At 37.2% G+C, this 12923-nt stretch overlaps 2 protein-coding genes across 6 annotated transcripts in view; both read right to left on the bottom strand.

Annotated features, from left to right (window-relative positions):
* Window positions 1–54: 54 nt before the first annotated feature.
* Window positions 55–8194, bottom strand: LOC113091812 (uncharacterized). Its single transcript, XM_026257446.1, has 4 exons — window positions 7837–8194; window positions 4077–6402; window positions 2204–2280; window positions 55–686 (listed from the first exon to the last, which is right to left on the bottom strand). Exons 2-4 carry the CDS (start codon window positions 6388–6390, stop codon window positions 597–599), a joined length of 2481 nt encoding a protein of 826 aa, XP_026113231.1. The 5' UTR covers window positions 6391–6402; window positions 7837–8194; the 3' UTR covers window positions 55–596.
* A 584-nt stretch (window positions 8195–8778) lies between these two features.
* The window catches only part of palm3 (paralemmin 3), a 36172-nt gene continuing 32027 nt past the window's right edge, over window positions 8779–12923 (bottom strand). For 4 of the 5 annotated variants that reach the window (XM_026257461.1, XM_026257485.1, XM_026257453.1 and 1 more), the window contains 3 exons: window positions 12151–12181; window positions 11182–11241; window positions 8779–11010 (listed from right to left, as the gene is read on the bottom strand). In XM_026257461.1, the coding sequence (XP_026113246.1) occupies window positions 10070–11010; window positions 11182–11241; window positions 12151–12181 (1032 nt within the window). In that variant the 3' untranslated portion in view covers window positions 8779–10069. The remainder of the gene's footprint in view (window positions 11011–11181; window positions 11242–12150; window positions 12182–12923) is intronic. The other variant, XM_026257478.1, reaches the window with a different exon arrangement.

Below are 12923 nucleotides of genomic sequence, written 5' to 3'. Positions count from 1 at the left end.
CCAAACCTCTATCACAATACTAACAATGAGTCACATTCGCAAATGACCAAAAAGGCTGATTAACAAGATTTTATTTATTTTATCATTCATCAATAAAGCCTTTTCCTAGTATAATTTAGCTTTTCTAATGAGTATTTAAATGTCTATCAAATAATGTTAATTTAAATATAATTTGTATGTAATCTTACAGAATTCCAGGCTTTTAGACTGTTTTATTACCATGAGATGAGCAGCTATGTGAATATAAACATTTGTATAACTAAATCAGAAAATTACATTCAAAATGACAATCACTGAAATCATTTGGGCTCATGTAAAAAAAAAAAAAAACCTTACCATTAACACCAGTTTGGCTAATTTGGTTTTTACACAGTGTGTGTTATGGAATATCAGATTGGATAACCAACTCGCAGTGTCTTTTTGAGGCAATTGATGCTCTTTATCCACCCATAATGGCACGTGGCACTCAAACTGGTTATCTTTAACACATCAGAGGGGTTTCTAGGAAAACTGATCATTTGTTCATACGCTTTATTTTAGACTGATACACTTGCTCCATAATGTATATGTCAGGATGCTGTAGCTGGTTTTCAGTCTCAGTCGTCATCGTCCACACGGCCGTTCACCATCCCTGACTCCCAGCGCTCCAGTAATGGATTTTTCTGCCTCGGGATCTTTACCGTTTTCTGTATTTATCAGAACATTAGAATAAGAACATTAGTAGGTGCATTTGAATTTGAATGGTTTTAGCTCACATAACATAGGCATACACTCTCAGAAAAAAGGTACAAAATAACCTTTCGGAAGGTACAAAAATGTAATGTACACTTTAGGTGCTAAAATATACATTTAGGGTACTTAAATGCACCCTTTGGTGTTAAATAAGGTACATACTGTATATGTCCCTTTTTAAAGGGTTCCATCCCGGTTTTAAAGTGAAAGTGTTGAAAGACTGAAAGACTAATTTAATCAAAATTAAAATTGTCATCGTTGACTAAACCATGCGTTGTTTTAAACCAATTTGACATTTTTCCTCAATGAAGGAGATATTTTAAAGAATGCCTTGACTGCTGTTTTCCTAAGAATGAAACCGAAGGGTGACCAGAGACTGTCAGCCTCCAAAAAGCATCACTAAAGTGGTCTTCTAAAGGCAAATTGAGTTGTCATGCATTGAAAATTGTCTCAAATTTCATTCATATTTGCACACATTCAAATATGGCACATAAGATTTGATGTCAATTGTGCCAAATATTGTAACTGGTTCTCACATGTCACACAAGTGCTCACAGCCCACAAATTTGAATATGCGCACATTCAAATAAGTACATTTAAGTTCGATTTGAGAAGTGAATACATTTGACTTTCACTTAATAACAACGTAAAGGTATATAATATATTGCACTAACCTGACTTTTTTGGTCATGTTTGGAGTTTGACAGCCCCTGGTTATCATTCATTTGTTCTATCTGAGAGAACAGAGTGAACTTCCTGTCTAATGTCTCCTTTTTGCGTTTGACAAATGAAAGTCATAAAAGTTTGGAATGACATTTGGGTGAAAAAACGATGACAGACTTTTCATTTTGTGGTGAATTATTCCTATAAATGGGAAAAATAACCAGGAGCAGCACATGCAATTTTAACTTCCTCCTATATCAAGATAGGCACTTTACTCTAAGCAAACGAGACCTGAGGTGAACTGAAAAAAAAAACCTTTGTCTTCAGATAAAGGCTTTCACTTGGCAACACCTATTGGTTTTGATTGTGTTGGTAACATTATACCTCCCTGGCTGAGGCGAATGATTCAGTGCTAATAGTCATAATCTTGATTCTAAAGAATGCAGCTAGTATGAACTCTGTTCTGAACTCTCATCATATGAAGTAAGATAAGCTACTTTTTCAGCAGCGTCACATTTAAGTGTGTGCAGTTGTGTTTGCACAGGGAGTGTGACTGAGACTTTGATACTCCTTTGATTACCTATTGAAAGGTTGAAGAGCTTTGGTATCTGTAAAAACCCCTATTCATGGACTACCAAATTATAAATTTGAACCTCAGACATTTGGGTTATCACCAGTTCAAACCTTTAACCACAATGCTACCAACACCAGCATAACTGAACAATACACATTTAGTCACAGAAAAGAATATAGTTAAGGACAAAAACGATGCTTTTTTTAAAAGAGACTCAAACAAAAAGTCCTCTACCTCTGACAGTTGTCTTTGTTCTTCATCAGCTTGGGGCGGAGGCCACGTTAAGTCCAGTTTTCCAGTGGATTGACGCACTATAAGCAGAAGATGCGTAAGTGTATGTAATGATAATCCGTTAATGTACTGGATGTTCATAAAAATCACTGAGTGAGAAAACAACAAAGTACAGACAAATAATTCTTATAGTATCATTTTATATTTCTCAAAAAAAGAAAAGAAAAAAGAACTATAATAATTTAAAGTATTAAAACATTAAAATTTAGATGAGAAACATGAATGAGGTTTACCCAAATATAGCAGAACATAGAATATATATATATATATATATATATATATATATATATATATATATATATATATATATATATATATAAATATTTGAGTAATATATATTAAAGAAATTATATATATATATATATATATATATATATATATATATATATATATATATATATATATATATATATATATATATATATATATATATATATATATATATTACTCAAATATTTACTAATGGAACGGAGCCCCAGTTCACACAAGTCACTTCTATTGCACTTCTATCACATTAGTATAAAGTTATGACACCGGCAATACTGGGCTATAACTATTAGCTGCCCTTACAAAAATGTACCATGGTTACCGCAGTTTCCTCAAAATTACCATTGTTAATAAAAGTTATTGATATTGCAGTAAAGCTAAATTCATATTGGCCATCATCATTCAAGGAAGAATATAAATGACAGAATTATTCTGAAAACATTTCACTCTATAAGAAGGTGATACTGCATAAATTTAGATTTTATAGCAGGAAAAATAAATGTACTATAACGTTTTGGCAGAAATTGTTATGCTGGATAATTGTAAAGGATTGCTCTTCTGAGTAAACAGAAAAGGATATAATATAAGGATTATATACCTTTTCAGAACACAGTACTTTTATCCATACTTTGCTCATGTCAGCACATTTGACTAATAACACTGAAATTTCAATATCCAGTTTATGTTAGTACTGGTGACATAACCCCATATTAGCATTTTTGCTATTTGTTTGTTCGCTGCCATGGTGAAGCACAAACTACTAGCTTACAGTCAAATGATAGTATAGTTACATTTCCCTCTACACACACATACAAGATTATTAGATTCACACTGTTAAATAATAATTCACAAGTGTTGAGTTTTGCCAGTGTTGCTTTTTTAAGGTTTCCCATAGTGCAAATAGTCAAGCATTGTGCTAGCAATGCCAGGGTCACGGATCTGATGTTTAGCCTTCAAATTAATATTTTTTTTTTTTTTGGATTTGTTAGATATGCCATGTGTTCCTTGCATATGTATCCTCTGTTTATACATTCTCTCTATGTAGCATCTTCTCTTGTAGCTAAGGAGTAGCGAGTGATGCTAGCAATGCAAAGATTATCGATTTGTTTGCAGGCAATGGATAACCTGATAAAATGTTTATTTTGAATACAACAGAATTTGAATGACAAATGTGTCTTTGTATGTGTCCAGAAGCTTAAATGTTTGTGTATGGTGTTAACAATGCAGAAGTCATTTATTTGGTTTTCAGTGAATGCATGAACTGTATATTGAATGCTACATAAGTTTATTACGTTTTTATTTACATTTATTCAGTGGCCTGCCCACAATAAATTCCCCTTCTGGTATGATTTTGGTGCCCATGTACCATGATTTCTAATGAGGTCACTGCATTTATTAATTTAACACCCAATATATACCATCCTTATCTTCAATATGTTCTTTTCCACCTACAAACATGAAAGGAACACTGGTGTGACTGACGTCTTCAGTTGATTTGAACTGCTCTGTAAACCAAAACAGAACTTTCACATGCTGCTTACAGACTCACCTGACGTGGTGGTGGTGAACGTCTCTGATTGGCGGCCTGTTGGAGTCTGTTGAGGTGGAGGAAACTCTTGGCTAGAGGTTCCCCTTAACTCTCTCACTCTAACCTCCCTCCTCAAATCCATTCCTGTTCCTCTTCCTTCTTCTGTATGTGTGGCTGCTCCTCCATAAAGACTGTTTCTCTGTCTCTGCAGTTCTCGTTCCCTTTCCTTTGCCTCCTTGATGTCCAGCTCCACCTGAGGCTGCAGAGTCATAGAAGAACGGAGCTTAAAGAAAGGGTTCTCCCTCACTAAACTCGAGTCTTCATCTTTAGTCACTTCTAAATTTGGACCTTGTCTTGCACTGACAGGCTCGGCAGAAGTTCTTGAACCTGTTGAATTCTTCGGCCTCACGGATCCTCCATCTGTGCATGAGGTTGTCTTATAACCTCCATTTGGTCCTCCTATGGTTGTGGGAATAGCATTGGCCTCTATGATGATTATCTGGCCCTTGATTCCTTCAGTTAGACCAGGTCCTCGAGCAGAAGGCAGGTTGCCATTGGTGGCTCCATACTGGGTCGTAACTGGTGGGGTGGGAGAATTTTGTGAGAATTGCATTAGGAGTTGTTTAACATCAACAGTAGAATCAGCTTCCTGTATTCCAGCAGCAGACTCTACGGTGGCAGATCTTCTGCTAATGGTTGCCACCGATTCCTTCAGCTCTTGGAATGACTCAAAAAGCTGCTTTTTGTCTTGAAGCTGTACCTCTGTTCCCTTATCATAGAAACCAGGTAGTCGGCCCAGTTCAACCAGAACCTTCTCCCTCTCTGTCTCAGCACTAATTTCCTTCTGCATCTTCTTTCCAGCAAACTGCCGGTCTTTGTCGTGGCTCGGGTTGGGTCTTATCTGAGGGTCCTGGGATAGAATAGGCTTTCTCACTGGAATTTCCACAAACTCATTAGTCCTGTCAATGGTGTCGCACAGTCCTCGAGAACGCCGTAGACTCTGCTCTCTCTTCATGGTTAAACGGATCTCCCTCTCAATGGGAGTTTCGTTAGGTGGAGATTCAGAGAGCTGAGGAGCATCATTATCATGGCCCTCCAAGACATCTGTTGTGCTGCTGGGGGAGAAATCAGCGGATACGCCACTGTCGCTCTGGCTGTCATCAAAATGATCCACCTGCATTCTGTTGACTTTCCCTTCTCCCAGATGAGGCTTTGTGTTTGACTGGGACTCTGCTCTCTGCCCGTTGTTTTCCCGTTCCTGTCTTTGATCTTTAACCTCCCCCAGCTGCTTTCCTTCGGTCCCACCTGTTTCTGTGAAACACACTGTTTGCTTTCGCTCTTCAATTGTTTCACTGCTCTCTCTCTCCTCCCTTTTACTCTCCCTCCTCCCCTGTGGCATTACCAATGACTCTTTCACTTCAGTAGAGATACAAGCTGAGTTACCTTCCTCCTGATTGGTTGGCTCGTCTGCAATGGTTTCTAAGGGTGGAGCAACACCACACACCTGTTGCCCCTCCTCATTCTCATTCAGACCGCTTGGGCTGCTTACCTCAGGCTCCCCCTGCTGGATGTTCTCAGCATTAAACACAGGTTCAGTCATGGATTCACTTTGGGTGCTTGATAAAGGTTCGGTCTCAGTGAGAAGACTTTTTGAAGAGCTTGTGGAATACAGTAGGTTTGATGGTTCATCACAATGACTGTCCTGTCTCACCCACTGCTCTTTGGTGGTGGTGAAGTCCACAGGTTTGCAGCTTAAATTTTGCTCTTCACTGTTTTCTGATAGGAACACAATCGAGTCCGAGACACCATGTGACTCAAGCTCATGTCCCTCTTTTTCACAGGCTTCCTTTGGTATTTGTGGTGAGGCTTTGTCTGCCTGTGTTATGGTAACTCCAGCTGTCTGAACATCTTCACTGGTATCAGTGTTTTCCTTCACCTCATCCTGAATCTCATTGGCCTGACACGCATTCCTCTCTGGTTGGATATCTTCTTCCAGTCCTGGCACTAGTGGCCACTCTTGATTACCATTTGGGTCATTTTCAACTGTCCTGCTCAAGACTTCCTCTGTTGCCTCAATGTCTCCATCCACTGGTGAGGAGGTGGGGTGATTGTGAGGTTGAGGTGGAAAACTGCTATCAACTGCTGTCCCACTAATAGCTTCTTTGTCCTTGTTTTTCATGTCTTGGGAGTCTATGGCCGTGTTTTTATCTTGCTCCATATGATCTTGTGTGACTGCTGTTTCCCTATCATCAGTTAAGTGGGTTTTTTCTTCTTTATTACTGCATTCATCCTGGAATTCAGATTTCTGAGGGCAAGTCACAGAATCTGTTTCCATTTTGCAATATATCTGTGTAAAATAAATGGCAAAACACGTTATACAATAACAGAATGACAAGCGAGAAGCAGGCATCCTTTATTTGATTGAACTGGTTATTAACAAAGTTGTTTCTTATTGATTTTCTCACCCATTCTTCATTGTTATAGCATAGAGGAGGGAACCCTGAAGACCTTTTCTTTGTGAAGGAAACACTTATAGTTTTTTTTTTTTTTTTTTTCTGATTTAGGAAACTATAATCAGCTTATGTTTCAATCCCAGTAGCTCAGGAAGGCTCATACTAAATTGAGTTGTAGTGTGAATGCATGGAATCTTTTTCACCGTTGCAGTCTGTTGCTTTTGGGTTTTTGCTTCACAATTTTTTGACCTCTAAGTCTTAATCAAATGCATAAGGTTATTTATTCTTTAAAGCATATGCCTCCAGTCAGAATAAATGTCTTTTCACATTAATCTTTTTTTTTCTTCTTTATATCAGTCTATAGACAAGGCTATAGCATTTTTTTTTTTTACTCAAAATTAACTTTAAAAATTTTTTTTTCTTGTTTTGCTATAATGTCATTGTCTTGTGCATTGATCCATACTGCTTTTTTTCCCATATTGGCACATGTGACTGTGCCAAGAATGATTAACAAAGAATGATTAACAAAGTTATTAAAATTAGAAAAACATTAAACGGTGTGCAGGGTCAGAAGTGGAACTTTTTCCACCTTCACAGTCGATGAAGTTTATCTCTATTCTTTAGAAAGTGAAAGTTTAACCAGCTCTTCTCAGAATCATATTTACCTAAATACAAAATCAGACATCCATGCAAGTCGGTTAATATTTTTTTTTTGTTGACAACGAGTTGATCATTCTCAAAATAACATTTGGACACCATATTGCATTTTCCACTGGACGTTAAAGAAACACAAAGACTTAAAGGTGTGTCATAGCATAATGCTAAATACATAAGGAGCAGATTAATACTGTTTAATCCGATTATACTATGGACATGAGTGACAAAACAACATGGAAAGTCTGATACAGCAATAGTGGGGCACTCTTAGTGTTTCTTATGAATTATAGAAGACACGCAAACTATATAATTACAGTCAAGAATGAATTTCAAAGGAATGTAAAATACTGTTGTGAAAATTAAAATATTAAGTATATAAACAAAATCCAAGTAGCACAAAATCTATTTTTAGCAACAGTATACTAAAAACCGCTGTCAGCATCCATAAATCTCAAGACACTTCTCTTATGAATAGCTGTCACTTAAGGATAAGTGCACTTCTTTCACTTAAAGTGCACTAGTAATGTGGAAGGCTTTAAATAAAATAATCTTGCAATATCTTACTGATGAGCCCAAGTTTAAATTCCTGACAATGTAACACAATGAGTTAAAGAGCAACATGTATTACTTGACCCATGCATAAAACTAGATGAAAAGGAAAATAGGCCTACCAGCCGATGTGATGAAAGAAAGGATGGAAGGTCAGCTGAACGACACAAACACCTGAAATCATCCACCAAGATGTTTTGAAGTGTGCCCCTCTCACCTTATTCCTGTTCTTTCCCTGGTTTCCTTCTCTATTTAACTCTCTCTCTCTCTCTCTGTGTGTGTGTGTGTGTACACCTCCACCCTCTGCTTAGTAATCAAGGTTAAAATCTATGCAGTTCATTTCTCTCCTTCTTCCACACTGCACTAAAGCTGTTGAGTACATCATGGGCCTTGCCTCACTAATCCAAAGAGCTTTAATGACTGAAGGGGATCTCTTTATGCAGAACTTTTAGATTCATACACAATAATGCAAGATCTACATGTTACTTTAATACTTTACAATACGTTTTAATGTTTACATTAGTTAGTGCATTAGGTATCATGAACGAACAATGAACAATAACTTTACAGTATTTATTAATGTTAGGATACATATACAAATACATTGTCATTTCAGTTAGCATTAGCTAATTTATTATGCATTGAACATGAGTTAACTATGAAAGATGGCAAATTTAAGCAGAATTATCTTTTTAATTAAACTGGTTAATAAATGCTTGTTCATGATACTGAGTGCATTAACTCGTGTGGATGAATTGAAAACTTACTGTAAAGTGCAATGTAGCAGCATAAAATATAAATATGGAAACGGTTGAAGCTATTGAATATTTAAACATCAGCACTGAAACATTGAATATACAATATTCTTTTTCATGTTTCATGATAAAAGGTCTGGTGCCATTGTTTTTTAACGGTGTTACTATTTGATTCTCTTTTATACTTTTATAGATAACTTTCAAAAGGGTACTGTTTTATCCTTATGTTGACAGCATATGCATCCACATTATATACCTTCTAAACTCTTTCTTGTTTCAATCTATTTTATAAGAAAAACATAGCCTTGATTCAATTTCATCAGTTTATTAATCCTGCAGCTCTTCCAATGTAAACTTTCGTACAAAATCCTTCCTGCTTTTCATTCAGCTCTTGATTTAAACTGTACAAACAGGCTCTCAGTTAAGGCACTGAGAATTAACATCAAACTTTCTATGCTGAAAAAAAAAAAGGTTCCGGAATTAAACTGAAAACTTTGAATAGTATTGATTACATATAATGGTATGAAACTTGAATCACACACAACTGAAACAGTGTTAATGAGAGACAACAGGAGCAGTCCTTATAGAAATGTTAGTTGGAGAATGAACCTAAAGTTGTCAAGATTGATAAAGCGGTTTATGCCATATATACTGCACAGAAGTAGATTATGAACAGTTCAAAGGGATAGTTCACCTAAATGTTTTAATTCTGTCATCATTTACTCACCCTCATGTTGTTCCAAACATGCATTTCTTTCTACGGCAGGACAAAATAATTTACATTTATTGAAACAGTCTTTAAATTATCTTGTGTTCTGCAGAAAAATAAAAAAACTGTTTTCTTTGAAACAACATGAAATGATTTTCATCACAGACATTTGAAATTTGGGTAAACCATGCCTTTAAAGTCTAAAAACACTTCTGTCGGGCAGTTAAAGGCACTGTAACATTAAAAGCAATTAAAATAAAACTCCGTACACATCAACAATACAAAAAACTCTAAAGATGTTACAGAATGTATAAAATCACAGGAAACCATTCCATCTCTTTGCGGTCTCTTTGATTTGATTCATAAACAAGGCACACAAATGGTTTCTAATAGAGAATGCCTATATTGTACTATTATAGGTTGAGATTTATTAATTACCCATGTGGGTCGATTCCCACGGCACTGAGAAAAACAAAATATTTTTATATGGTAGTGTTAAAACTGTCAAGGCCTCTGTGGGTCGGCAGCCAACGCTCTAGAGTCGCCAGACATGAAAACAGGATCATAATCAGACACCAGAGGCTGGGAAAGCAACCGATGGTGATGACACATCAACAACAACATCATCATCATGCACACTGAAGCCTTTCCAGTCTTTTCCTGCAAGGCAGTGTGCTTCTTCTCACACAGAAGAGTTATGGTGAATTCAATACAGTGAAGGCAATGCAAGTCTTGAAGGCTTCAGTACATCATAAACACTTTTCCGACGTGCTGAACAGCTGAAGATCAAAATACCAATGTCTTGAAATACAAACTCTATATTCAGAGTGAAAGACACGATGAAAAGGAATGGAAAGTAAAAAGAGTGACAGTCAAACGTCAGCAGATTGTTCACATGACTGAACAGCATTGGCAGGTTTTTTGTTTCGGTGCACCTGCGTCCTCTGCTCGATTTGGGCTGGTATCCAGCTGAGCCGCTGCTTTGGAGACGAGGAGAGGCTCTTGTTCGGCACGCTGTTTCTCGGTTTCTGCCTTGGCGTTTGACTCCCCAGTTTCTCCGGCGCCATCCAGTGGAACCTCCTGAAATTGGCTGAGCGAGTTGCGCGTGGCGAGCGTGACCTCCTCGTCTTTTGGGGTTTGCGATTCTGTTGAGTTTGCTTCAACTTTTGGTCTGATTGCTGGAGACGGTTGTGTTGTGGAATACACTGGAACCTGGGCTGCTTCGATAGTGCCATCTACCGTCACATTCTGAGGTTGTGTTTCAGTCGATTCAGGAAGATCTTTCACCTCTTGCTTGAGATCTTGAAGATCTTGTGTCTCACCTTCACCTGCTACATCTGGAAGTATCTCCTCAGCAGGAGGATCTTCAATGACTTCTGCCTGTTCTGGGTCAGCAGTAGCTTCCGGATGCTTCGCTGTCTTTTCCTCAGCACCATTTTCTTCTGTGTTTCCAGAAGTGTCTTCATTTGTGGTGTCCACAGTAGGCTCTTGAGCAGCTTTGACCTCCTCTGGGATTTCCTCCCCTTCGTCTGTGAGGATGACTCTTTCTGCTCTAATAATTGCTCCGCCATCATCATCCTCATCTACTCCCTGCCCAGGCTCCGCCTCCTTGAAGCCAAGGAAGGTCATAGTTACTCCACCAGCACTTAGTTCTCCAGCAGGGTGGCTGTTGAAGTCGTTAGCAGAAGCATGTTCGTCCTCTTCTGGACCACTGTGTGACTGATCTCCTTCCACATTTCCGTTAAGAGGTGGTGTGGTGTCGGTTTCTGTTTTAGCACCATTAACCGGTCCTGCTTCCTCCTCGTCGTGATTTTCATTCTGCACAGAATCATCTGCAACAGAAACCAATATTAAACATATTAAAGTGCCATTTGTTGAGTTTGGGAGAGTCTGACAAATGACACTGTACTGTAATCTGATGACCGACACTGTTGGTCTGCATCTGTTGGTGCACTTCTCAAAGTCTAAAGAAAGAACAGTATATAATCACTGATATTTTATACCTTTCTTTTCCTCTTTTCCGTTCTCCAGGATAGGTCCATTAGGGTCCGTCTCAGCAACTGCTGTTTGATCAGAAACATTTATGATTGATATTAGTTCAATAGCATTCTATTTAGATGAGACTGTTGCCTTGGAATTATAAGATTATATCTGACATTTTGGTCAACGTTCTGTGACAACTTGTTTACATTATGTGTGTTTTTTATAAGTTAAAACTTTTTATTTAAATAACAGAAAGGTTCTATCTATTATATGGAATTCAAACTTTGAATCTCATTATCTCATAATCACTCGGAATGCAGGCAGTCATATAATTCCAAGGTGGCAAGATGATTTGTTAATATTTTAAAAACATGTTCATTACAAAATATTAGGGTCGGTTTAGAAAAAAAAAGTATATTATTATATGTCTAAAGTAGATTTGGTAAGCTTTCACAAAAAGTAAAAATTCTGTAACATGCATAAATATTAGTTGTGCTATATATAAAAAGCTGTGCTGCTTAATTTTTTTTTAACAATTTGAAATTTTTGCATTCCTGCTGAATAAAAGTATTCATTATTTCCTGAAAATAAAAGTAAAAGATAAAATAAATAGAAAAACTTGATCCCAAACATTTAGATGCTAGTGTACATAATATACTATTTAATAACATTAATTATAGCTATAAATTGATTACTGGTAATTAATGTTTCATGTTATGTTATAAATTTATAAATATGTTAAGTGTTTGACTTTAAATGAACATTAATCTAGATCAATAAATGCTAATGTTATCAATCTTAACCTTATTGTAAACTCTTACCAACTGAGGAATTAATTAATTAAACTCAGATTCACAACTATTGTCTTGTCAAGGATTCTACTCTTTTGGGAAAGCAATAATCAGGTGTAGAAAGCAGACGAGCCTGACGCTGTGTAACTGAAACAGGCAGGCAGATGGTTAGCCTGGACACAGGTGGCACACACTCACCTGCTCCCGCCGGCTCCATCACGGCCTCTTCCTAAAGGATGAGCAACAGAGAAAAGGTCAACAGTCATCCTTCGAGACGACACATCACACTCTCATTCTGCTGCTTAATATTTCATTCCATGGTCAAGGCCATGGAACATTTATGGGTGGAAGAGCTGGTCTCTGATCTAGACTAGAGAGGTTTCCTTTCCAAGTTCATTAACATGCACACCAATATCCCAACCGTCTCCCAAACACTGCAGCTTTCTGCTTACAATGTGATTTAGAGAAACACCATAAACCATTTAATGAAGGTCCCTTCATGTGCAGCTCACACGACCGGATGACAAGTATAGCAAATGTTTGCTTATGGAATGAATTAATCATGGCTTATAGCAAATAGAAGCTGACTTACACTGCATTACCATATTCAGAACAGTAAAAACATTCATTTCATCAATCATTAATATCAGCAATCATCTAATTCATGTGAAACTTTCCCGGTTTAACCGCTAATAATTCCTTTCACTCACTCGGATTGGATAATTAGGGGTGGTCTTTCATCAACATTAGAAAAAATGTTACCAGATTAATTTACCAACAGACAGACACATCAGCTTCAGTTACCACAAGGTGGAGTCACACCAACACTGTACAGTATGTTACATATACAGTCACCAGTGCAAAAATCACAAAAAATACAACATCGATACTCCATGACCTCTCTTTGCGTCATCATGAGTATACAAAGTATTTAACCTTTAATTCTTATTTAGTGTCTCAAGAGATATAAA

This window comes from Carassius auratus, chromosome 6 (assembly GCF_003368295.1).
Source record: "Carassius auratus strain Wakin chromosome 6, ASM336829v1, whole genome shotgun sequence".
NCBI lineage: Eukaryota > Metazoa > Chordata > Actinopteri > Cypriniformes > Cyprinidae > Carassius > Carassius auratus.
This window is presented reverse-complemented; position numbering and strand designations above follow the sequence as displayed.